Source organism: Saccopteryx bilineata, chromosome 7 (assembly GCF_036850765.1).
Source record: "Saccopteryx bilineata isolate mSacBil1 chromosome 7, mSacBil1_pri_phased_curated, whole genome shotgun sequence".
NCBI classification, from domain to species: Eukaryota; Metazoa; Chordata; class Mammalia; order Chiroptera; family Emballonuridae; genus Saccopteryx; species Saccopteryx bilineata.
The window spans coordinates 79,193,901-79,221,766 of NC_089496.1; the positions used below are offsets into that span (position 1 = coordinate 79,193,901).

At 41.4% G+C, this 27,866-nt stretch overlaps 1 protein-coding gene across 3 annotated transcripts in view; it reads left to right on the plus strand.

The window, feature by feature from the left end:
• The first annotated feature begins 21,167 nt into the window (after window positions 1-21,167).
• TNKS2 (tankyrase 2) overlaps window positions 21,168-27,866 on the plus strand; it is a 76,432-nt gene continuing 69,733 nt past the window's right edge. For all 3 annotated transcript variants that reach the window (XM_066238333.1, XM_066238335.1, XM_066238334.1), the window contains exon 1: window positions 21,168-21,663. In XM_066238333.1, the coding sequence (XP_066094430.1) occupies window positions 21,465-21,663 (199 nt within the window). In that variant the 5' untranslated portion in view covers window positions 21,168-21,464. The remainder of the gene's footprint in view (window positions 21,664-27,866) is intronic.

Consider the following 27,866-nt stretch of genomic DNA (forward strand, 5'->3'; position numbering starts at 1 on the left):
TTTTTCTGCCATAAGTTACCCTGTCGCGCTAAATGTAGAAGACCTAACCACAGAACTTTAGGCTTCCCCTTCAGTGAAGCTATTGCTTATGCTTTGGGAAGTTGAATTGCTGAATAAGAGAGTTTCTCATTCTTAAAAAAATCAGGTATATGATGGTCTCTAAATTCCAACAGTATAGAAATTAGTGTGCCCTATAGAAAAATATAAATTTAAATAAATTGTGAGAACTTGTCATTAAGCTATTCTGTCAAGAAACAAATAAGAAAAATAAATATACAAAATTTTAAAACAAATATATAATTAATAAAGCACATTAAAAATACATTTTATTCAAGATTGGAGAAAAAAACATTGTGTTTTCTTAATTTTTATTGATTGATTGATTTTAGAATGAGAGAAATGGAGAGAGATACATCAATTTGTTGTTCCACTTATTTATGCATTCATTGGTTAATTCCTGTATGCATCCTGCCCAGGGTATAGAAACAATGCTCTAACCAATTGAGTTATCTGGCCAGGGCAGGTGAGTTTTTCATAGAAATACAAATGCTCTTATTATTAAATGGATGCTGCATTAACCTAATAAAATAATTTCATTTAAATAAAGATTGGGGCAAAATGTTAAATTTGCTTCATATTGGTATAACCAAACTAAAATATTTATAAAATAATTTTTTTTCAAGTGTTACACCTTAATGAATTATTAGCAGAGGCTTCTTCTTCTTCTTTTCCTTACTCAGATGTATAGAATTGAATTAACAATTTTTTTTATTCAGTGAGAGCAGGGGAGGCAGAGACGGATTCCTCATATGCATCCCAACCAGGATCCACTAAGCAAGCCCACTAGGGGGTGGTGTTCTGCCCATCTGGGGCATTGCTCTGTTGCTCAGCAACCGAGCTCTTCTTAGCCCCCTGAGGCGTAGGCCATGGAGCCATCCTCAGAACCCAGGGCCAATGAGCTCTAATTGAGCCATGGCTGCAGGAGGGAAAGAGAGAGAGAGAGAGAGAGAAGCAAGAAGGAGAGGGCTGGAGAAGCAGATGGGTGCTTCTCCTGTGTGCCCTGACCAGGATCAAACCCAGGACTTCCACATGCCAGGCCAGCGCTCTACCACTGAGCCAATCGGCCAGGCTGAAATAACATTATTAATTTCATGGAGAGTTAGTATATTATACATCCAGATTAAGCCTTATGTAAAAAAAATTTTTTTAATTAATTTACTGTCTCTTTTCTTTTTCTCTATTCCTGATCCCCAACTTCATTTTTAACTTTTTCATTGCCATTTACTTTTTTCTGCATTTTCTTTTCATCTTGGAGAATTTTCTCTCCCAAGATAAGAGCTTGCATCCCATTCATTATAAGATCTATCTTTTATATATTTAATGTATGTTTTTCAATCTACCTTTCAAACAGGTATTTGTCTTTGAAAATGTGAGAGTATTTTTGTGTATTTCTTAATTTACATACATGAAACTGAGCTATCAATTGCATTCTTTTAACATTTTTGTACAACCCTTTTATGAGGTCTATTCACACTGCTCTATGAAAATTCAGCTCATTTCTTCTCAGTACTGCATCATATTCATTCATATGCCTATATATTATTCTTATCTATTCTTTGATGAAGGACATGTAACTTGTCCCCAACTTTTGGTTACCATAAGCAACCGCAATAAACATCCTGTACATGTCTCCTTGTGCATTTATGCAAGAGCTTATCTGGGGTAAAACCTCCAGAGAGGAAATAACATTTCTTGGGGGTAAAAATTATGAAAGTTCTTTTTTTACAAAATAAGATAAGAATACGTTTCTATCTGCTTTAGCAATAACAAAGCATGCCAAAATTTCTGTCTTGAACATAAAATAGCTGAAAGTACCATAGAAATCGAAAAGCCAAAATACCATTTCTATTTATGTAGATAAAATTAAAGGAATACAAAGGATGAAAAGTAAATAGACATATAATCAATTCCCAATTAGGTAGCAAATTAAATACCAAGCCGAAGCTTCCTCACTAAATCATTTCACAGTTGTGTCTCATTCTCAGACTCCTGCAACCATCACACTTGAGCAGAGTTCACTTGGTAACTTTTTAAAACTTGTTCATTTAATTCACTTGCCCAGGCCGCCATGTTCTTGTGAGCTTTCAATCCTACACAAACCTGTGATCGACAAGCATTTCTCACAACTAATAGCGGCTCTGTGCATTAATTTCCTAGGGCTGCTGTAACTAAGTAATACAAACTAAGTGGCTTATGCTAACAGAAATTTATTCTCTCAATTCTGGAAGCTACAAGTCTGAAATCAAAGGGTCTGTAGACCTGGTCCCTACCGCCCACTAGTGGGCGTTTCAGCTTTCATGATGGGCCAATCGCGGCGCTGTTTGGTTGCACGGTAGGGACCAAGTTGACCAGCACTGCAAAAGTGGGCGGTTTTTATAAAAAGTTTGACGACCCCTGCATCCTTCCTTGCCTCTTCTAGCTACTGATGGTTGCCAGCAATCTTTACATGACCTTTCTTCCTATGTCTGTGTCTGTGTGTCCTTATCTTTTCTTGTGAGGACTATAGTGATTATATTTAGGGCCCATCCTAATCCAATATGACCTTGTAGGGAAAACAGCTGTGTTGGGGTTCTTCGCTTGCACTTTGCATGATTAGTGCATGAGCACATGGCAGAGCCACGTGTGTATAGCCTATGTAAGGCTACAGGTGCTTGCCTTCAGGACGTATTGCTTGCCCACCACTACAAGGGGCCGTTTTGTGTTTGTTCACCCGCTGCTGTGAGAAGTAGTTTTCCCTTGCCTGTTTGTTGGTCCACTGTTGCAAGAATCTATTAAACAGGAATGGCCCAATACTTTCTGGCTCCGCAGTTCCTCTACCACCTGGCCTCGGCCACCAGCATTACAGACCTCAATGTAATTACATTAGCAAAGACCCTCTTTCCAAATAAGATCACATTCTGAGGTTCAAGTTAAATGTGATTTTATTTATTTATTTTGTATTTTTCTTAAGTGAGAAGTGGGGAGGCAGAGAGACAGACTCCAGCATGCACCCGACCGGGATCCACTCGGCATGTCTATTAGGGGCTGATGTTCTGTCCATCTGGGACCGTTGCTCCCTTGCAACAAGGGCCATTTTAGCACCTGAGGTGAGGCCATGGAGCCATCCTCAGTGCCTGGGATAACTTTGCTCCAGTGGAGCCTTGGCTGCAGGAGGGCAAGAGAGAGATAGAAAGAAGAGAGAGGGGAAAGGTGGAGAAGCAGATAGTCACTTCTCCTGTGTGCCTTGACCAGGAATCAAACCCAGGACATCCACACACCAGGCCAACACTCTACCACTGAGCCAACCAGCCAGGGCTGGATGTGATTTTAGAGGGGACACTATTCAACTCAGTATATTCTGCCTTCTAGTTTCCCAAAACTCATGTACATCCTAGGCACAAAATACATTCATCCCCACTGCCAAATCCATCAAAAATTTAACCCATTCTAGTATTAAATCTAAATCTAAAATATCATCAACTCAAAAAACGTTCCAAATCTCATCATCTAAATCACTTACTGGTGAAACTCTGGGAATGGTCCATTGTGGGGCAAAACTCCTTTCTAACCACAGACCTATAAAACTAGAAAATGAACTATCTGCTTTCAAAATACAATGATGGGACAGGCATAGGATAGACATTCCCATTCCTAAACTGGAAAAAAAAATGGAAGGAATAAAGGGATTATCTTTGTAAAGCAAGTTCACAAACCAGCTAGGCCAGGGGTCCCCAAACTACAGCCCGCGGGCCGCATGCGGCCCCCTGAGGCCATTTATCCGGCCCCCGCCGCACTTCTGGAAGGGGCACCTCTTTCATTGGTGGTCAGTGAGAGGAGCATAGTTCCCATTGAAATACTGGTCAGTGTGTTGATTTAAATTTACTTGTTCTTTATTTTAAATATTGTATTTATTTCAGTTTTGTCTTTTTACTTTAAAATAAGATATGTGCAGTGTGCATAGGGATTTGTTCACAGTTTTATTTATAGTCCGGCCCTCCAACGGTCTGAGGCACAGTGAACTGGCCCCCTGTGAAAAAAGTTTGGGGACCCCTGAGCTAGGCAAATTGCAGATTTCAAGGCTGAAGAGTAATCCTTTGCGGTTTGATATTCTGTCCTGTCAGCCCTCTGAGATGGCAGCTCCACCCTGTCTGGACTCTGCATCCTTGGCTCTGCCCTTTGAGTTATTCTTCTTTTCATTTTACTCTCTCTCTGTCTCCGTCAGCCTTGGCCAGCTGTGTTTCTGCAGATATAAGATTCTCAAAAAACCTTGTCAATCTTCTGTCAAGATTGATATGACATGACTATGATAGCAATAAAACTCTCTGGCAAGATTGCTCAGTTGGTTAGAACGTTGTCCTGGACTGAAGAGATTGCTGGTTCGACCCCAGTCAGGGCACATACAGGAACAGATCAATGTTCCTGTCTAGCTCTCTCTCTCTCCCCACTCACTTGCTAAAATCAATAAATTAAAACAAAAATTGTAATTAAAAATATAAAATTAAATTATAGCAATAAAACTGAGATTTGCAAGACCTATATGAAGGAAACTATAAAACTTTATTGAAATTCATTAACAAGGTCCTGGTAGGTTGGCTCAGTGGATAGAGCATCAGTCCACCATGCAGATGTCCCAGGTTCAATACCTGGTCAGGGCACACATAAGAAATGATCATCTGCTTCCCCTCCTTCTCTCTCTTCTCTTTCTCTTCCCCTCTGGCAGCCAGTGGCTCAGTTGGTTCAACTGTTGACTCCAGGCACTGAGGAAGCTCAGTTGGTACAAATGTTAGCCTCAGGTGCTGAGGATAGATAGTTTGGTTGATTCGAGCATCTGCCCCAGAAGGGGGTTGCTGGTTGAATCCTGTTTGGGGTGTATGGGGGAGTCTGTCTATCTTCTCTCCTCTCCCTTGAAAGAAAACAAAGAAATTCATTAAAGAAGATCTAAATAAACAGAGATATGCCATGTTCAAGGATGGGAGGACTCAATATCCTTAATATAGCATTTCTTTATTTATATATATATATAATCACAATATATATATATATATCACAATTAAAAGGCAAAAATTGTGACCATTAGAAGAAAATAAGGTTATCTTTACCACCTTAGGGTAAAGGAGAATTTCTTAAACACATACAGACATAATCTCTAGTTGAAAATACTTATAAATTCAAGTATATTAAACTTGAGACATCTTTTCACTATAAAAAAAGCAAACCTATAATCTCAGAGAAGATATTTTCAACACATATAACTGACAAAGGATTAGTGAGTGGAATATATAAGGCATCCTCAGGTTATGACACAGTTCCGTTCCTATGACAGTGATGTAACTCGAATTTTGGTGTAAATCGAAACACACCCTAGCCTGTCACTTACCTATCCTAAGAGTTGTAAAATCATAATCTAGAACATAAAAATATAACTAAGCCACAGAAAAAGGAAAAGGACATAAATATACTGTACTGTACACTGTACTGTAGTTACAGAAAAAAATGACATGTCTCAATCTTTTTATGTTTTTATGGGAGTGAGCATAGTAAACATGAAACATTGTATATTGAGACTATTGTAACCCGAGGACCCCCTGTATAAAAATGCCCACACTCAAAAGCAAAGGCAAACAACCCACTAGAAAAATGGGAAAAAGATATAAAGAGGCATTTTACTGAAGAGGAAATACAAGTAGACCATAAACAATAAAAAGATACTCAACTTTATTTGCATTTTTAATACTATCTTAACTATTTTTAAATGTATAGTTCAGTGGTATGTACACATTGTTGTGTAACAGATCTCCAGAGTTTTTTATGTTGCAAAACAACCTCTATACCCATTCAACAACAAACTCCATTTCCTCTTCTCCCAAGCCTCTGGTAACAATCACTTAACTTTCTGTTTCTATTTATCTACATTAGATGCCTTATATCAGGGGTTGGGAACCAATGGCTCGCGAGCCAGATGCGGCTCTTTTGATGGCTACATCTGGCTCGCAAACAAATCTTTAATAAAAAAATAATAACATTAAAAATATAAAACATTCTCCAGCCTAGCATGCGGAGGACCCGGGTTCGATTCCCGGCCAGGGCACATAGGAGAAGCGCCCATTTGCTTCTCCACCCCTCCGCTGCGCCTTCCTCTCTGTCTCTCTCTTCCACTCCCGCAGCCAAGGCTCCATTGGAGCAAAGATGGCCCGGGCGCTGGGGATGGCTCTGTGGCCTCTGCCTCAGGCGCTAGAGTGGCTCTGGTCGCAACATGGCGATGCCCAGGATGGGCAGAGCATCGCCCCCTGGTGGGCAGAGCATCGCCCCTGGTGGGCGTGCCGGGTGGATCCTGGTCGGGCGCATGCGGGAGTCTGTCTGACTGTCTTTCCCTGTTTCCAGCGTCAGAAAAATGCAAAAAAAAAAAATATATATATATATAACATTCTCATGTATTACAATCCATTCATTTCCTACCACTCATGTTCATGGTTGTGGGTGGCTGGAGCCAATCACAGCTGTCCTCCAGGACAACACCAAATTTTTACTAGATAATGCGTAATGTACATGGGTCATTGTGAGGTCAGGAAGTAAATTTCCATCCTTTTAATCAAGTAGTCAGCTAGCTAATTGCAGAAACCGTTTTGACGAAGAAGATGGCTAAAAGAAAAAAAGAGGAGTATCGTACTTTTCAGCAGGAATGGACAGAGGCATTCGCCTTTGTGGAGAGAGCAGGTTCTGCAGTGTGTCTAATATGCAATGATAAAATTGCCTTGATGAATAAAGCGTCGACCTGGAAATGCTGAGGTCGCCGGTTCGAAACCCTGGGCTTGCCTGGTCAAGGCACATATGGGAGTTGATGTTTCCAGCTCCTCCCCCCTTCTCTCTCTCTCTCTCTCTCTCTCTGTGTCTCTCCCTCTCCTCTCTAAAATGAATAAATAAATAAATTAAAAAAAAAAAAAGAAAGCAATCAATGAACAACTAAGGTGTCGCAATGAAAAACTGATGATTGATGCTTCTCATCTCTCCATTCCTGCCTGTCTGTCCCTGTCTATCCTTCTCGCTGACTCCCTCTCTGTCTCTCTAAAAAAAAAAAAAAAAAAAAAATTGCATTGATGAAACGGTCAAATATAAAGTGGCACTTCGACACATGCCATACTACATTTGTATGGAAATATCCAGTGAGGGACAGCAGGAAGAAAGCATGTCAAGAGTTACTGTGCAGAGTGCAAGCTAGTCAGCAGCAACTCCATGTTTGGACCCAACAAGGTGACTGGAATTCAGCTAGCTTTGCTGGTGCTTTAGCAATTGTGAGAAACGGAAAGCCATTCACAGATGGGGAGTATGCCAAAACATTCATGCTTAATGTTGCCAGTGAACTTTTTGACTACTTTTCGGATAAAGACAAGATAATCAAATGAATAAAAGACATGCCTCTGTCGGCAAGAACTGTTCATGATCATACCATCATGATGGCAAATCTAATTGAGGCAACACAAGTGAAGGACATAAATGCAGCATCATTCTTTTCTCTCGCTTTGGATGAGTCAACAGACGTAAGCCCTTTATCCCAGTTCAGCGTGATTACAAGGTATGCTTTCGGTGACACACTATGTATGGAAAGTCTTGCTGTTTTGCCTATGAAAGAGACAACAAGAGGGGAGGATTTATTCAAGTCTTTCACTGAGTTTGCTAAAGAAAAAAATCTACTGATGGATAAACTTATTTCAGTGTGTACTGATGGTGCTCTATGCATGGTGGGGAAAAACAGAGGAGTTGTTGCCCTTCTTTGTGAACAAGAAAAGACACCCATCATAAGTTTTCACTGCATCCTACATCAGGAGGCGCTTTGTGCTCAGATGTGTGGTGAGCAGCTTGGTGAGGTGATGTTGCTGGTCATCCGGGTGGTCAAGTTTATTTTTGCCGAGCTTTAAATGATTGCTGGTTTAAAACACTGCTGGATAAAATTGGGAATAATTATCCTGGTCTGCTTCTGCACAGCAATGTGTGTTGGTTGTCAAGAGGGAAGGAGCTCAGCCATTTCGCAGCTTGTCTGAGCGAAATCTGGACTTTTCTTGAAATGAAAAACGTCGAGCATTCTAAGTTAGCTAACACTGAGTGGCTCCTAAAGTTCTACTATCTCGTGGACATAACTGAACATCTGAACCAGCTCAATGTGAAAATGCAGGGCATTGGAAATACAGTCTTATCCCTTCAACAAGCAGTGTTTGCATTTGGAAACAAGCTGGAACTCTTCATCGCAGACATTGAAACAGGTCGTTTACTACACTTTGAAAAACTGGGAGAGTTTAAAGATGCATGCACAGCAAGTGACCCTGCTCAACATCTTGATCTCCAGCAGCTAGCGGGCTTCACATCTGCTCTCCTGCAGTCATTCAAAGCGCGCTTTGGAGAATTTTGTGAGTGTACTCGTCTTTTTAAGTTCATCACCTATCCACATGAGTGTGCAGTGGACAGCGCTGACCTGGGTTACATCCCCGGTGTCTCCGTCAGAGATTTTGAGCTACAAGCTGCTGACCTGAAGACCTCAGACATGTGGGTGAATAAGTTCAAGTCACTGAATGAAGATTTGGAAAGACTTGCACGACAGCAAGCACAGTTGGCGAGCAAACACAAGTGGAGAGAAATGAAAAAACTTTAACCCGCGGACCAGCTAATTGTCAAAACTTGTAATGCACTTCCCGTCACATACCACACACTGCAGTGTGTGAGTATTACTGTACTGACAATGTTTGGCTCTACGTATGCATGTGAGCAGTCTTCCTCACATCTAAAGAACATTAAGACCAACCTACGATCACGTTAACGGATAGAAGTCTCAATGCCTGCATGAAGCTTAACCTCACCACATTATCAACCAGACTACAAAGCCATCATTAATGGTAAGAAGTATTTTATTCATCATTGGTTAGAAACAGCATAACAATGTTTATTAAAAAGAATTCAGAGACTTATTGTACTTTAAAAGTGTTGTTCTTACATAAAATGCACACATTTACTTAGTGTTAAACATATTGTATGGCTCTCACGGAATTGCATTTTAAAATATGTGGCATTCATTGCTCTCTCAGCCAAAAGGTTTCCGACCCCTGCCTTATATCAAGAACTGAATAGTATCCTCCTCCAAAATTCATATTTAAGTCCTAACACTTAGTACCTCTGAATGTGACTATATTTGGAGATTAGGCATTTAAAAGGAAAATTAAGATTAAATAAGGGTTATATAAGTGGGTCCTAAGTCAATCTGACTTGTGTCCTTTTATAAGAGAAAATTTAGAGACACAGACACTAGGGATGCAAATAAACAGAGGAAATATGAACAAGTCAATGAGAGAGGCCTCACAAAAAATAAAACTTGCCAATACCATGATATTGAACTTCTAGTCTCAAGAACTGTAGAAAAATGATTTCTGTTGTTTAAGCCACCCAATCTGTGTTATTTTCTTATAGTAACCCTAACAAACTAGTCAAATGTAAGTGAATCACATAAGTGGACTGACTTACTTCACTTACCTTACTGTCTTCAGGTTTCAACCATGTTTTAACATGACAGGACTTCTTTTTTCTTTTCTTTTCTTTTTTTTTTTTTTTTTTGACAGAGACAGAGAAAGTCAGAGAGGTATAGACAGACAGGAAGGGAGAGAGATGAGAAGCATCGATTCTTCATGCGGCTCCTTAGTTGTTCACTGATTGCTTTCTCATATGTGCCTTGACCGGGGGGCTTCAGCGGACCGAGTAATACTTTGTTCAAGCCAGTGACCTTGGGCTCAAGCCAGCAACCTTGGGCTTCAAGTCAGTGACCTTTGGACTCAAGCCAGTGACCATGGGGTCATGTCTATGATCTCATGCTCGAGCCAGCAACCCTGCGCTCAAGCTGGTGAGCCCGCACTCAAGCCAAATGAGCTTGCACTCAAGCTGGCGACCTTGGGGTTTTGAACCTGGGTCCCCTGCATCCCAGTCTGATGTTCTATCCACTGTGCCACTGCCTGGTCAGGCAGGACTTTCTTATTTTTAAAGCTGAATAATATTCTGTTGTATGTATATATCACATTTTGTTTATCCAGTCACCTGCTGATGAACATTTGGGTTGCTTCCACCTCTTGGCTATTGTAAATGCTGCTGCTATGAACATGGGTGTGCAAATATCTGTATAAGACCTTGCTTTCAGTTCCTTTGTCTGTATGTCCAGTAGTGGGATTAGTGGACCATATAGTAGTTCTATTTTAAATTTTTTAGTAAATGCCATACTGTTTCCCATAGCCATTGACCATTTTAGAGTCCCACCAGCATGGGTTCCAATTTCTCCACATTCTCACCAACACTAAATATTACATGCATTTTAATAATCATTCTAATCTTATTGAGGTTTTGATTTGCATTTCTTTTTTCCTTTTTTGCATTTTTCCGAAGCTGGAAACGGGGAGGCAGTCAGACAGACTCCCGCATGCGCCCGACACGGAACTACCCGGCATGCCCACCAGGGGGCGATGCTCTGCCCATCTGGGTCATCGCTCTGCCGCGACCAGAGCCACTCTAGCGCCTGAGGCAGAGGCCAAGGAGCCATCCCCAGTGCCCAGGGCCATCTTTTGCTCCAATGGAGCCTCGGCTGCAGGTGGGAAAGAGAGAGACAGAGAGGAAGGAGAGGGGGAGGGGTGGAGAAGCAGATGGGCGCCTCTCCTGTGTGCCCTGGCCGCGAATCGAACCTCGGACTTCTGCACGCCAGGTCGACGCTCTACCACTGAGCCAACCAGCCAGGGCCTGATTTGCATTTCTTTAACCACTCAGTATCTTTAAAAAGTCACACTGCAGTGACATCAGAGAAATGGCGCTGTGAGAAGCGCGGCCGACAAATCTCCCCAAATTTTCAACAAGTTCATCAACCAGAGACAGAAAAATCTATCCTTGGAGCATCTGGGAGTTCCACACACTGAAGGCGAAGGTAGGGTCCAGTGAAAAATTGACTAGATATATAATCAACCCCAAAGGAAATAAGTCGGACAAAGGAACACTCTGCCTTCCTCACTAACCTGAGCAAAGGCTGCTTTCACTTGGAACTGAGGGGGGGGGCTAAGGGCGTGGAGGAAGCTAGGCTGCAGCACGGACGTTCATTCAAGCCGAGGAAAGAGTGAGCCTGTGGTGAATCAGCCCACGTGAGCAAATGCCCGCGCGCCGCGAGCAAACACCCACGCGCCGCGAGCAAATAGCTGCCAGTGGCACACAGGGAGTGCACCAGAGCAAACTTCCCTACACCCGAGCTTCTCTAGGCGGGTGGGGCACCTCACCCAGCCATTCAAGCTAACAATCAAGTGTCGGGGGAGGGGCGCGCTGGCAATTTTCAGTCCTTTCTGAAGCAGATCGGCAGGTCCAATTGCTGAAATTAGCTTAACCCACAGTCTGCTCACCTCCTAACTGACCTACACGGCTCTAATTGACAAGATCTCTCTCAGTTCAGCGATCTAAGACAAGAGGCGTGATATTTTTTAGTGCCTCTTGCTAAAGGGGTGGAGGCAACTTCTGATTGGCAGAGCTTTCATACTCAGGGATATATGCTAAAAAGAGGGACTTGGCAGATGTTAAGACCTCCTGTATTCCAGGCAGCGACTAGGGCATCTTCTTCCCAGCCAAAACAGGCTACAAAGTGCAGAAAGCCTGGGGAGAGTGGTCCCACAGAGTGCTAGGCATGCTGAACAGGCCTGGAGGCTCATAGAAAGTCACTTTGAGAGCAATTGGCTCCCAGCCCCGCCTGATTACACTGGCAGCTCTGACTGCCAGAGCCTTACCCAGAGCCCTGCATTGAGTGGGGATAGATTGGGGATTTGCCAGCTCTTTGAGCCTCTTACTCCCTAGGCAGTGGCAGCCTCATAGCTGGATCATCAGGCTGCTAATTCAGGAAGGACAGACTAGGAGAGAGGCTCCAGGAAAATGGACTCTCTCATTGTCAGAGCCTGCAAACGCTAACAAGCCTTGACTACCAATGAGACTAAATCCTAATATATGACATCGCTGTAGAGCAGGCGTCCCCAAACTACAGCCCGTGGGCCACATACAGCCCCCTGAGGCCATTTATCTGGCCCCCTGCCGCACTTCCGAAAGGGGAACCTCTTTCATTGGTGGTCAGTGAGAGGAGCACTGTATGTGGTGGCCCTCCAACGGTCTGAGGGACAGTGAACTGGCCCCCTGTGTAAAAAGTTTGGGGACCCCTGCTAGAGTCTCATCAACTGCAAATCTCTACCTAAGTGTGCCACAGGGGCAGAGCCTGGGGTACAGAGTCACCAACCAGGAAGAGGGAGAGGAAAGAAAAAAAAAGAAGTTCTCTCTCAAAATCAAGAAAAATCCACAGACTTTATAACTTGTTCCACTATTTTTTTGTTTCTTTCATCTTCTTGCCTTTATTATTATTATTATTTCTATTTCCTCCATTTTGGTTCTTTTATTCTCTGCCCATCTTATTCTTTCCTCTTCTTGAACTACACTACTCATAAGTGTTACATTTTATTTCTTTTCTTTTTTCTTACTCTCCATGAGGGTTGCACTCCAAAACCCTTAACTCACTCCTTTTGTTTTTTTTCTTTTTTCTTCTTTTCCTTGTCCCCTTTTTCTTATTTCTCCCTCTCTATTAGTTTCTTCTTTTCTCCTTTTACTTTTCCTCTCATTCAATCCTCAATCACGAACAAATTATTTAATTTGGGACTCAAGATTTTTTGTGTGGCATTTTGGGTGCTTTTTACTTTGCTTTTTAACTCATTAGCATTCCTCCCAACCCAAGATCTCCATTCTATTTAGTTTTTGCTCCACTTAATACAATAGGATTTTTTTTCCTTTTTCCTGTTTCCCTCTTATCCCTCTCATTATATCTCTTAGTCGACCATCACTTACAAGCAAATCATTTTATACTTGACCCAAATTTTTTCCTTTTTTGCATTTTGTGGGTCCCTAATTCCTTTTTTGACCCTTGAACACTTCCCCCCAACTCAGGACCTCCATTATAGGCAGTTTTTGTTCCATTTAGCATAATATAATTCACAGTTCATCACGATATTTTTCTAAGGAGGAGGGAAGAGGAGGGGAAGAGAGGAAAAAAAGGGGGGGGAAATAATAAATAATTGTTGGGGTTTTTTTCCCAAATTTTTTTCCATTTTTTTACTTTTTTTTTTTACTTTTTATTCTTTATTAATTCTCATTAGTGCTATCAACAAGACCACCCTCAGATGCCATTAAGAAAAAGGCAATCGAATATCATGGATACAAAAGTTAGAGAAGTAGCACAGATAGATGTGGAAAAATCTATGGAGAAAAAATTTAATATATTGGAAACCTTGGAGTTAAACGACAGAGAATTTAAAATAGAAATCCTAAAAATACTCAGAAATATACAAGAAAACATAGAAAGGCAATTTAGGGAGCTCAGAAAATAACTCAATGAACACAAAGAATATATTGCCAAGGAAATTGAAACTATAAAAACAAATCAAACAGAGATGAAAAATTTGATTCATGAACTGAAAAATGAAGTAACAAGCTTGACTAATAGAACAGGCCAGATAGAAGGTAGGATTAGTGACATAGAAGACAAGCAACTTCATGCACAACAGAGAGAAAAAGAAAAAGAATCAAAAATTTAAAAAAATTGAGATAGCTCTACAGGAATTATCTGACTCCATCAAAAAAAAAATAACATAAAAATAATAGGTATATCAGAGGGAGAAGAGAGAGAAAATGGAATGGAGAATATATTCAAACAAATAATAGATGAGAATGTCCCAAGTCTGTGGAAAGAACTAAAGCCTGAAATTCAAGAAGCAAACAGAACTCCGAGTTTTCTTAACCCCAACAAACCTACTACAAGGCACATCATAATAAAATTGGCACAAACCAACGGCAAAGAAAAAATTCTCAAGGCAGCCAGGGAAAAAAGAATACAACATATAAATGAAGGCCCATTAGATTTTCATTCAATTTCTCAACAGAAACTCTACAAGCTAGAGAAGAGTGGATCCCAATATTTAAACTCCATTAAGAGAGGAACTTTCAGCCACGAATACTATACCCATCAAAGCTATCCTTCAAGTATGGAGAAATAAAAATGTTCACAGATAAAGAAAAGATGAGGGAATTTATCATCAGAAAACCCCCACTCCAGGAATAACTAGAGGGGGTTTTCCAATCAGATACAAAGAACAAAAAAAAACAAAGCCACAAGTAAAAGCTCCAAGAAGAACACAATAAAACCAAATTTAAACTGTGACAACAACAAAAAGAAAGGGGGGGAGAGGATGGAGATTAACAATAGCAAAGGACGATGGAGTGCAAAAGTACTCATAAAATAGTACACTACAATGAACAGGGTAGGAACCCTTTTCATTACTTAAAGGTAACCACCATTGAAAAAACCAGCACAGAAGCACATGATTTAAAAAAGACAGCAACAGAGGAAAGATGTACAGAATACAACCAAATAAAAACAAAAGATAGAAAAATAAAAGAGAAGGATCAAACAAGACACAAAACTAACAGAAAGCAATCTACAAAATGGCAATAGGGAACTCACAAGTGTCAATAATTACACTAAATGTAAACAGATTGAACTCACCAATAAAAAGGCACAGAGTAGCAGAAGGGATTAAAAAAGAAAATCCAACTGTATGCTGCCTACAAGAAACTCATCTAAGTAACAAGGATAAAACCAAATTCAAAGTGAAAGGATGGAAAACAATACTCCAAGCAAATAACATTCAAAAAAAAGCAGGCGAAGCAGATATACTCATATCTGATAATGCTGATTACAAGACAGCAAAAGTACTCAGAGACAAAAACGGCCATTTCATAATGGCTAAGGGGATAGTTAATCAAGAAGACATAACAATTCTTAATATATATGTACCAAACCAAGGAGCACCAAAATATATAAGACAGCTACTTATTGACCTAAAAACAAAAACTGACAAAAATACAATCATACTTGGAGACCTCAATACACCGCTGACGGCTCTAGATCGGTCATTCAAACAGAGAATCAACAAAGATATAGTGACCTTAAACAAAACACTAGAGCACCTGGATATGATAGAAATCTACAGGACATTTCATCCCAAAGTGACTGAGTATACATTTTTTCTCCAGTATACATGGCTCATTCTCAAGAATTGACCATATGTTGGGCCACAAAAATAACATCAGCAAATTCAGAAAAATCAAAGTTGTACCAAGCATATTTTCTGATCATAAAGCCTTGAAACTAGAATTCAATTGCAAAAAAGAGGGGAAAAATCCCACAAAAATGTGGAATCTAAACAACATACTTTTAGAAAATGAATGGGTCAAAGAAGAAGTAAGTGCTGAAATCAAAAGATATATACAGACAAATGAAAATGACAATACGACATATCAGAATCTATGGGATGCAGCAAAAGCAGTGATAAGAGGGAAGTTCATATCACTTCAGGCATATATGAACAAACAAGAGAGCCCAAGTGAACCACTTAACTTCACACCTTAAGGAACTAGAAAAAGAAGAACAAAGACAACCCAAAACCAGCCGAAGAAAGAAGATAATAAAAATCAGAGCAGAAATAAATGAAATAGAGAACAGAAAAACTATAGAAAAAATTAATAGAACAAGGAGCTGGTTCTTTGAAAAGATCAACAAAATTGACAAACCCTTGGCAAGACTCACCAAGGAAAAAAGAGAAAGGACTCATATAAACAAAATCCAAAATAAAAGAGGAGAAATCACCACACACATCATAGATATACAAAGAATTATTGTAGAATACTATGAAAAACTATATGCCACCAAATTCAACAATCTAGAAGAAATGGATAAATTCCTAGAACAATACAACCTTCCTAGACTGAGTCATGAAGAAGCAGAAAGCCTAAACAGACCAATTAGCAGGGAGGAAATAGAAAAAACTACTAAAAACCTCCCCAAAAAAGTCCAGGCCCAGACGGTTATACTAGTGAATTCTATCAAACATTCAAAGAAGACTTGGTTCCTAGTCTACTCAAAGTCTTCCAAAAAATTGAAGAAGAAGCAATACTTCCAAACACATTTTATGAGGCCAACATAACCCTCATACCGAAACCTGGCAAGGACAGCACAAAAAAAGAAAACTACAGACCAATATCTCTAATGAATACAGATGCTAGAATACTAAGCAAAATACTGGCAAATTGAATACAACAACATATTAAAAAAATAATACATCATGATCAAGTGGGATTCATCCCAGAATCTCAAGGATGGTTCAACATATGTAAAACGGTTAACATAATACACCATATCAATAAAACAAAGAACAAAAACCATATGATCTTATCAATAGATGCAGAAAAGGCATTCAATAAAATGCAACACAACTTTATGTTTAAGACACTCAACAAAATGGGTATAGAAGGAAAGTATCTCAACATGATAAAGGCATATATGATAAACCGTCAGCCAACATGGTATTAAATGGCATAAAACTGAGGACTTTCCCCCTTAAATCAGGAACAAGACAGGGTTGTCCACTCTCTCCACTCTTATTTAACGTGGTGCTAGAAGTTCTAGCCAGAGCAATCAGACAAGACAAAGAAATAAAAGGCATCCATATCGGAAAAGAAGAAGTAAAGGTATCACTCTTTGCAGATGATATGATCCTATACATCGAAAACCCCAAAGACTCCACAAAAAGATTACTAGAAACAATAAACCCATACAGTAAGGTCACAGGATACAAAATTAAAATACAAAAGTCCATAGCCTTTCTATATGCCAACAATGAAATATTAGAAAACGAACTCAGAAAAATAATGCCCTTCCCGTTTGCAACAAAAAAAAATAAAATACCTAGGAATAAACATAACAAAGAATGTAAAGGACCTATATAACAAAAACTACAAAGCACTGTTAAAGGAAATCGAAAAAGATACAATGAGATGGAAAAATATTCCTTGTTCTTGGATAGGAAGAATAAATACAATCAAAATGGCCATATTACCCAAAGCAGAGAGTGAGTCAGAGAGAAGGATAGACAGGGACAGACAGACAGGAACAGAGAGATGAGAAGCATCAATCATTAGTTTTTCATTGTGCATTGCTACACCTTAGTTGTTCATTGATTGCTTTCTCATATGTGCCTTGACCACGGGCCTTCAGCAGACCAAGTAGCCCCCTGTTGAAGCCAGCGACCTTGGGTTCAAGCTGGTGGGCTTTTGCTGAAACTAGATGAACCCACGCTCAAGCTGGTGACCTCAGGGTCTCGAACCTGGGTCCTCTGCATCCCAGTCCGATGCTCTTTTCACTGTGCCACCGCCTGGTCAGGCAGAAACCTATGTACTCTTATTGATCAATGTCACCTTGTTAAATTTAATTTTCTAAATAAAATTTTTAAATAATAAAGAACCAATCAGGACTGTGCTTTTTAGACCAATTAAACTGTACCAATTTGGAGTTCTTATTTGCATAAAGATGAACCAAACATGGAACAGGGATACTCTCTCTATTTAAGTCAGCTCCCCTCTGACTCAGAGAACACACTTTCTCTTCCCCCAGAAAACTGAAGGCTGGAGCTGAAACACCAAAGATCCGCCTGGCCCAGGGTGGACCCCACACAGGTGAAACAGACAAAATTCTCTTCCCATAGCGGCATTGTTTAGCCATGCTCTTCATAATTGAGCTGTAACACTACTATGCTATTCTCACAGCCATGCTGTGTCACAATTGTTTGCAGTCAAGTTTCCTTCTTCACTACACTTCAAATGGGGGGGGGGATCCTGTTGGCATTGAATTGGTGCTATCAACCATTGGTTCACACCAGGAGAACATATAAGGGTGTTCATAGGGTCTGGCCAGTTTGCTCAGTGGATAGCACATCGGCCTGCATGGCAGACATCCCGGGTTTCATCCCCAGTCAGGGCACACATGAGAAGTGATCATTTGCTTCTCTTCCCCTCCCTGTGCCCCTTCTCTGTCTCTTTCCCTCTCACAGCCAGTGGCTTGATTTGAGCGTCAGCCTCAGGCACTGAGGATAGCTCAGTGATTTGAGCATCAGCTCCAGACAGGGATTGCCAGGTGGATCCTTGTCTGGGCAAAGTAGAAGTCTGTCTCTTTATCTCCCCTCCTCTCACTTGAAAAGACAATAAAATATTCATAGTGGCCCTGGCCAGTTTGCTCAATGGATAGAGCATCAGCACAGTGTGCAGACTTCCTGGGTTCAATTCCCAGTCAGGGCACACAGAGGAGTAAAGACCTGTTTCTCTCCCCTTTCCTCTCCCCATTCTCTCCCTTTTCTCCTACTGGAGCCAGTGGCTAGACTGGTTCAAGCATTGGCCCCAGGCACTGAGTATAGATCAGTTGGTCCAAGTATGAGCCTCAGGCGCTGAGGACAGCTCAGTTGATTTGAGCATCAGCCCCATGGGGATTGCTAGCTGGATCCGGTCCTGGTGCATGTGGGAGTCTATCTCCCCTCCTCTCACTTATTAAAAAAAGAAAGTCATTAAAGAAGACCTAAATAAACAGAGATATGCCATGTTCAAGGATGGGAGGACTCAATACTATCCTTAATATAGCATTCCTTTATATATATAATCACAATTTTTTAAAAAAAGAATGTTTATAGCATTAGTGTTCACAGCAACCGAAAATGAAGAAGCAAATGGCCAATAGAATTGTGGTATATTCACATAAGAAAACTCTTTATAAAAGAATAAAAATGAATTCTTACATCTTAAGTGATAAAAGATCACAAAGACCGATATTTTTATAAATCTCAAAAATAAACAAAACTAAACAATATGTTGTTGAGGGATACACACATGGAAAGAGATTAAAAGTACAAATAAATAAGTAAACAGAATAATAAATTCCAATAATATATATATTCGGAATCTATTTGGCAAGTGCAAGAAATGGGGAAGAAAAAGACAGATGCCATAGTATTGCTTATATTCTAGTTCTTAGGTGACTTCAAGGATATTTTTATTAATACGCCACAATTTAAATTTATACTAAATATATTATGTACATGTATATTGTCATAATTTACATATTTATAAAAATGCTCCCCAAAGCGTGCACCCTCTACCTTTTATCACAGTTGAGTCAACACTTCAAACAAAAACTGAATTTCCTGAAAAACAGGTTAAGAAGGCAAAAGGGAGGAAATGCTTGTCAGCTTTGTCAAAGGTCAACACGTACCATTTCACGTAAGCAAACCTTTCTTCTAAATAGTTTCTTGAGGCCAGGGCATGGAGTAGGGACAACAATAAACATCTACTGTACATCACTATCTTTTTTTTTTTAAATAATTTTATTTTTTTAATGGGGTGACATCAATAAATCAGGATACATATATTCAAAGATAACATGTCCAGGTTATCTTGTCGTTCAATTATGTTGCATACCCATCACCCAAAGTCAGATTGTCCTCTGTCACCTTCTATCTAGTTTTCTTTGTGCCCCTCCCCCTCCCCCTTTCCTTCTCCCTCTCCCCCCTCCCCCTGTAACCACCACACTCTTATCAATGTCTCTTAGTCTCACTTTTACGTCCCACCTACGTCCCACCTACGTATGGAATAATGCAGTTCCTGGTTTTTTCTTTTTTTTTTTTTTCTTTTTTCCAGAGACAGAGAGAGAGTCAGAGAGAGGGATAGACAGGGACAGACAGACAGGAACGGAGAGATGAGAAGCATCAATTATTAGTTTTTCGTTAAGCGTTGCAACATCTTAATTGTTCATTGATTGCTTTCTCATATGTGCCTTGACCGCAGGCCGGTTTTTTCTGATTTACTTATTTCACTTCGTATGTTATCAAGATCCCACCATATTGCTGTAAATGATCCGATGTACATCACTATCTTTAACGTGAAAATTTTGTGTTTTTCTTGCTTAGAAAGTAAAATAAATAAATAAATAAAAATTGCAACTTATTGTCCCATGTGTCCATACCTCAGCCAAGTCAGTATAAGGTCTACCAGAAAGTTCTGTCCGTTTTTGGAATAACACAAAATACAAATTTTTCTTACCATCAATAAACTTTACTAAATAATATAATTGCCATTATTATTAATGATTTCTTGCCAGCGTGAGGACAATTTGTATATCCCATTTTTGAAAAATGTTTTATCTTTTGATGTAAAAAATTGAACCAGTGCTTGTTTGATATCTTCTTCATTTTTGAATTTTTTGCCCTTCAAAAAATTTTGTAAGGACAAAAACCAGTGATAGGCGGAGGGTGCTAAGTCCGGGGAATATGGTGGATGCGACAGACATGCTTCTGTAGCATTTCTTCCTTGTTGCAATTCGTAAAAATTACAGTGGCGTAAACGAACTTTATCAGTAGCCATGGGTACACTATCGCTTCACACATAAGACTAACGTGAATCAACTTTGTTTGTTAATTTGCTACGTCAGTATGTATACATTAGGTGATAAAAATAAAGAGGCACACACACGCCAAATAAACGTGCTTATCTGTCGAAACTTGTTGTGATAGAAACGGACAGAACTTTCCGGTAGACCTTATATTAATCTATGTATGGGCCATTTAGTCCTTAGCTAATAACTATGGGAAGAGTAGTTAGCCAGAGCCCTATCTCTCAATTATTTATAATAAGAACAAACTTTCATTGCTTTCCTAGTTTCCTTTAAAATGATCTTGGGACAGCTCACCCAAAATTCCATCAAGTGGAAAGCAATCCCTTTATTTCTGAAAAACAGTCTACAAGAAACAACAAAATAGTGCTTGTGGAGTAAGGGAAGAGACAGTCAAGAAAACAGAAAAGAAATCCCCGGATAAAGGCATTGTGGAAGCTGACAAAAAAGGAAAATTCCCACACTAAGCATGCCAAAATAATATGAAAGATCGGGGTGGGGGGTAACTTTCGATGGCTCTTTTCGGTGTAACAGCAGTAAGGAAATTAAGTTAAGGAAATTCACGCTTTAAAAAAGAACAAAAAGAGCCGTCCGACTTCAGCACCCCATCACAAAGATGGCGATGGGACAAAACCCCTCTCCTCCCGCGTCCGAGGGCTCTCTCCTCACATTTCCCACAAACCCTTCCGCGCAGCCCCGCTCTCCGAAACCCGCCTGGCCGGGCTTCGACCACTGCGCAAGCGCAGCACATCGTCACGTGCGCTCCCAGGACTCCGCGGAGCTGGCAGGAGGGGTTTTCTTAGCTTCCGCCGTCGCGTCGCTTCGGGTCTCGAAAGTCGAGTTCGCGCTGCCTCCGCCGCCGCGGAGCAGTCGGGGGTCGCTAGGCCCAGCGAGGGGCGCGCAGCGACGCGGCCATGGGACTGTGCCTAGCCCGGGGACAGGAGGGAGCCGAGCGGCCCGGGCCCTGAGCGCGTCTCCACCGGGGGCCCTCGCCCTCCTGCTCGCGGGGCCGGGGCTCCTACTGCCGTTGCTGGCGCTGCTGCTGGCGGCGGCGGCGGCGGCCAGGATCATGTCGGGCCGCCGCTGCGCCGGCGGGGGCGCGGCCTGCGCGGTCGCGACCGCGGAGGCGGTGGAGCCGGCCGCCCGCGAGCTGTTCGAGGCTTGCCGCAACGGGGACGTGGAGCGAGTCAAGAGGTTGGTGACGCCCGAGAAGGTGAACAGCCGCGACACGGCGGGCAGGAAATCCACCCCGCTCCACTTCGCCGCAGGTAACACGCACAGCGCCGCCCCGACTCGCGCCAGACCCCAGCCGCACAGCCGGGTTTCGCAGGCTCCAAATCAGACCTAGTGCTCCTCTGCCCCGGCCTTTCCACCCTGTGACTCTGATCTTGGTGTTCTCATACTCGTCAAGTGGGGTTTGAGATCGGGGTAGGGGGGAGCGTGCGGCACTCTGTATAATTTGGGGAGGGGGCTTTGTTTTGTATCAACAATACCTGTGTCAGCTTCCGGTCTTGCTACCCTAGAAGGCCTCTGCACACAAGAAAGGGGAGGCAGACACTGGACCTTGTAATCTCAAAGGCCAGTTATCTCCACAATCTTTCTTTCAAAATCCACTATAGTTCCTATTAGTCCAAGGTATTAAAGGCCTTTGTAAAATGAAAAGATATAATTTAGGACTAGCTTAATTGGGCATTGACACATTTGCAGTAATGGGAATATTTAGGTAGTCAGTCATTAGCCAGTTTCTGGAGCAACTAGAACTGGAAATTGTCAAATTCGGGCGAACTGTGGTCTAATTTACATTGGGTCTGGGAAGGTGGTCTCTGACACACACACACACACACACACACACACACACGTGTGCGCACGCACTCAAATTGGGGTGAAAAGTAGTAGGATGAGAAGAAAGATGGATGGTGTGGGTCCTTTAGCGTAGATGTAGAGTTAAATTGAAACTAACCTCTCTTCATTCTAAGATTTAGATCATTTTAATGACAATATTGTTTAGGTTGACTATGATATAAACATTTAATTTTATTGAAGGCCCTGGCCGGTTGGTCCAGTGGATAGAGCTTCAGCCCTGAGTATGGATGCCCCAGGGGATTCAGGGAACCCATGAGGAACGACCATCCGCTGCCTTTTCCCCTCCCGCAGCTAGTGGCTCCATTGTTTCAAGCCTAGGCCCAGGCTCTGAGGATAGCTAGGTTGAGCACGGGTCCCAGTCCCGGGTTGCTCGTGGTGGTTGCCAGGTGGATTCCAGTTGGGCTGTATGTGGGAGTCTTAACTTCCCTTCTCTTATAAAAAAAATTTTTTTAATTGAAGAATTTAAAAGAACTAGAAATTAAACACAGATTTTTTAAAATGGAATTTATTGGGGTGACATTGGTGTGATAAAATTATATAGGTTTGCCCTGGCCGGTTGGCTCAGTGGTAGAGCGTCGGCCTGGCGTGCTGGGGTCCCGGGTTCAATTCCGGCCAGGACACACAGGAGAAGCGCCCATCTGCTTCTCCACCCCTCCCCCTCTCCTTCCTCTCTGTCTCTCTCTTCCCCTCCCACAGCCGAGGCTCCATTGGAGCAAAGTTGGCCCCACTCCCGCGCCTCTGCCTCAGGCACTAGAATAGCTCTGGTTGCAGCAGAGCAACGCCCCAGATGGACAGAGCATCGCCCCCTGGTGGGCATGCCGGGTGTATCCCGGTCGGGCGCTTGCAGGAGTCTGTCTGACTGCCTCCCCGTTTCCAACTTCAGAAAAATACAAAAAAAAAAAAAAATTATACAGGTTTCAAGTGCACATTTCTACAGCACATCATCTATCTATTGATTGCCTTGTGTTCACTGCCCCAAATCAAGTCTCCCTCCATCACATTCATCCCCCCATTCAGCATTTATACTTTTCACTTCGAGGAAGACCGTGATAACTGTCCTCATGATTGAAAATGGGAGTAAGTTCTCATACTTCTGATGATCCTGATGTTTTATTTTGTATATTACATGATTGTTTAAAATAATTTTTTGAAAAAACAGAAGGATATGCTTTAAGTACTCTGTTCTTTTGGAGTAGGTATGGTGAGCAGAAAAGGAACATAAGAAAGATTTCCTGTTCACAGACATTACTTTACACTTTCTACCAGCTGAGATTTACTTGTTTTAACCTGTCCGTTTTAAATTGTAAATATTATTGGGAGGTATGCTTTCTTGATCAATTATAACTTTGTTGAGTTCCCATTGGGGAGCCTTTTTAAAAAGAGAAGGTTTGAGGGACTGTTGGTGAAAGAACTAGAGACGGCCTTTGGACAGCAGAAAAGGAAGAATACTAAAGTCAAATCTCACCTGTTCAGCTGTTGCCTAAAATTTTGGTGTTCAGTGGTGCCTTTCCTCAACCAATTTGGATTGTCCTGTTTGACCATGTAGTCAGCATTTGAACAACTGATTTGGCAAACTGTCATAACTAGCTGATATGTAATTCTCTATTCACTTGATCTGTGGGATAAAAATAACCAAGGAAGATCTTAGTTGCTGCCTTTCAAGAATTTGGTGTATTAATGAGTTCATATCTGAATATAGTAATATTTAGAGAGGTTTAAGACTGTGGGATTAGCTTTTTACTGAATTCGTTCCTCCCACTATCTCACCCTCAGTTCTGTCCCAGCATTTCAAAGTACTTTCTGCATAGATTTCATAGTGGTTTGTTTAGACCAAAATGGAAAACTTATTTTAGGAGTAAACCCACCCCTCACAATTTACCCATATTATTAGGTACAGCTTATAAGATTAAGAATTTAAGGTATAAAAAGAGTATAAAGTAAAAATTGCTAATGGTCTACATTCAATCAGGGCTTTAAAACCCTACATTTAAAGCTAGGCATATAACTTCATAAGTTATATAAGCATCTAATTACTGTGTTATAAAACCTAAAACTTAATATAATATTGTATGTCAACTGTAATTGAAAAATAAAAATTTTTTTCAGTCATGGATGCCAAATCACAAAAAAGAAACTTATTTTCTAATTAGTTTTGTAAATTCAATCTAAATTACTTGATTAATGAGAGAGAACTTTATTTTTAAATGAATGTATCCAGCTGCATTTTTCTCTTATGTATGTGGAGACTACATTTTATATCTTTGGTAGATAGATAATCAGCCATATTAATGTGCATCTAAACATGTCATTGGAAGCTCACTGTCGGTGGTGAGACTATGACCAGTTTCTTGGGTTTGTACATTATAGAGTAATCTATGGAGGAAAACTTTCTTTTAAGCTAATTGAAGTATGTAGGTTTTACTTGGGGAGAGCATGTACCGTATTTCCCCATGTATAAGACACTAGCATTATAAGACGCACCTGAGGCCCTGGCCGGTTGGCTCAGTGGTAGAGCGTCGGCCTGGCGTGCAGAAGTCCCTGGTTCGATTCCTGGCCAGGGCACAGAGGAGAAGCACCCATCTGCTTCTCCACCCCTCCCCCTCTCCTTCCTCTCTGTCTCGCTCTTCCCCTCCCGCAGCCGAGGCTCCACTGGAGCAAAGATGGCCCAGGCGCTGGAGATGGCTCCTCGGCCTCTGCCCCAGGCGCTAGAGTGACTCTGGTCGCAACAGAGCGTCGCCCCCTGGTGGACGTGCCGGGTGGATCCCGGTCGGGCACATGCGGGAGTCTGTCTGACTGTCTCTCCTAGTTTCCGGGTTCAGAAAAATACAGAAAAAAAAAAAGTACACACCTGAGATTTGAAAAACAACCCACCAGAATATACTGATAACAAGTACAAAATAATGCGTGCCAAGAAAACAGGCGTGAAAAAGCAGGAAATACAAGTAAAAAAACAAAACAAAACTGCAGCCACTGTATAAGATCCACCCAATTTTTAGACCCCAGATTTTTTGAAAAAGAGGTGTCTTATACATGGAGAAATACGGTATTTGATCCTGTTTTGATGTCCAAGAAACAGAAATGAGAGATCTGTGCAGACCAAGAAAAATGGATCACAATAAAAGAAAAAATTTAAAAATGGGTTTTTTGTTTGGTTTTTGTTTTTTTAGAGACAGGAAGGGAGAGAGATGAGAAGCATCAACTCGTACTTGTGGCACTTTAGTTGTTCACTGATTGCTTCTCATATGTGCCTTGATGGACAGGGAGGGGCTCCAGTGGAACCAGTGACCCCTTGCTCAAGTCAGTAACCTTGGGCTTCACCCCTATGACCTTTGGCTCAAGCCAGCAACCCCAGGGTTATGAACCTGGGTACTCAGAGTCCCAGGTCAATGCTCTATACCAGGGGTCCCCAAACTTTTTACACAAGGGGCCAGTCCACTGTCCCTCAGACCGTTGGAGGGCCGGACTATAAAAAAACTAGGAACAAATCCCTATGCACACTGCACATATCTTATTTTAAAGTAAAAAAACAAAACGGGAACAAATACAATATTTAAAATAACAAGTAAATTTAAATCAACAAACTGATCAGTATTTCAATGGGAACTATGTTCCTCTCACTGACCACCAATGAAAGAGGTGCCCTTTCCTGAAGTGTGGTGGGGGCGGATAAATGGCCTCAGGGGACCGCAGTTTGGGGACTTGCTCTATCCACTGCGCTACTGCCTGGTCAGGCAAATTTGTGTCTTTTTATCTAAAATACTTAGTTAAAAAAATAATCAGTTGCCATTCCCAAAGGAGTTTTGTTAATGAGAAAAGTAATCAACATAAACTGGAACTTTTCTTCTGTTTGGTGTTTTTATTATTGAACTAGATTACATTTCTTCTAGATAAGTATGCTTTAAGAAACCATTTTTATGAGAAAAAATTGTTTCCTCTTCAATCCACCACTGACAGCTTCTTTCCCTTCTCTACTGTCCCCCCACACACACACACACACACAGAAGATATAAATGAATTTTCTGTGACATGTCACAAAATTTGTAGAGGCAAGTTGGAGTAGGGAGGCTGCAGCTTTAATTTTGCTAAAAGCAAGAGCTCTGAAAATCTTGACAATGTAATCCCCTAGAAAAGAGCAGATTTCAGTAAAGGGAATTGCTTCTCTGAACTTGTTTCTGAAAAATAAAGAAGGGCAGAAACTTTCAGAGAAAATCATCTTATTGTCAATCATAGCCAAGGAAATACATAGCAGTCTCTAGAATCTTAGAACTGGGGCAGTGTGTGTGTGTGGGGGGGGGGGGGTTAGAATTCCATGGCTTGAGAATTTTAAATATGGGGCTGTGGAGAGAAGTAACATTTAGTAGAGAAGTAACATTTAGTAGAGAAATTTGTCAAATCATTTATCAAGTTCAAGGAATTAAAATATAGAGATGGTGGAAAGAGATGGGCAATTATGATATATATGAGAACTGCAAGTTGGAAAAGAGCTTGCATTGTAGAATTCTAGCTACACAAAGTAACACTTGTTTGTGTTTATAGTGTGTTATGTTACTGTAAAGCCAGAAGCCACGGCTACCATCAGAGCAGCCTGGCCCATGCAGGTTCGCATTGGATTTGGACAGTCGGTAAAGAAACAACAGAGCCAAAAACTGATAGGCCATAGTCTTTAATTCTAGCTTGCACCCGGCGGGCAAGTAAAAACACACACTGGGCTCCAAAACCCACCTCACATTCAGTGCTCACAAAGCTACTGACTTATCCGAGTTTCCTAGAATCAAAGGTTTCTAGCTCACCAGCCTTATTCTCCTCAGTTCCCCATCTCCTTCCTTATCCCAGATACAAACTCTACACAAACTGGCATCTCACTCAGTACTCTGCCATCTTGGCTGCTTCTCCTGGCCACATGGCCTCTTTCTGCTCTGCTCTCATGCTAATCATCCCAGGAATCAAGAGAGCAAGCTCCTGTTCTGCCCCTATTCTATAGTGTAGAAATCCAAACCTTTAATTCAATATACAAAATAGGGAAGTCTCTAATACAAAGTCACTTCTCTGAGGCATGATTGGATTGTACCGCCCCACATCAAAAAGGGTAGGAAAGGCTTAATCCCAAAACCAAGCCCCAGGCTACAAGGATTCTACCTGCCTACAGAGACACACATTAATATCACCTGGGCAACGGCCTCCACCCTCCACGTGGGCAGCGTTATCTTTTACAAAGTGAGCATAATTCATTTTATCTGCCCAACAATCCACCCCTATGCTCACTTTACTACCCACAATCTACATCACCGGCATCCCTGTACAAGGAAATTAGACACATTATACAAATTACAACATGACAAATCATACAGTTTCAACAATCACAAAGGTACACTTCACCAGTCTCTGAGCACTTTGCCAAAAGTGCAAAATGTCCTCGGCCTTCTTTCTAGCCATGGGAAAAGCTTCCCAGGGCAGGGGAGTGCTTCCAGCAAAGCCACCCCCCCACCCCCATCAGGGTATTTCACATTGTCCAAAATCCATAATCCGTAAGTCCATCTAACAAAGGAGCCAATGCCCACTCCTGTCGTAGTCCAGGAAATCAGTCCACGCACATGGGGCGTCAGCCACC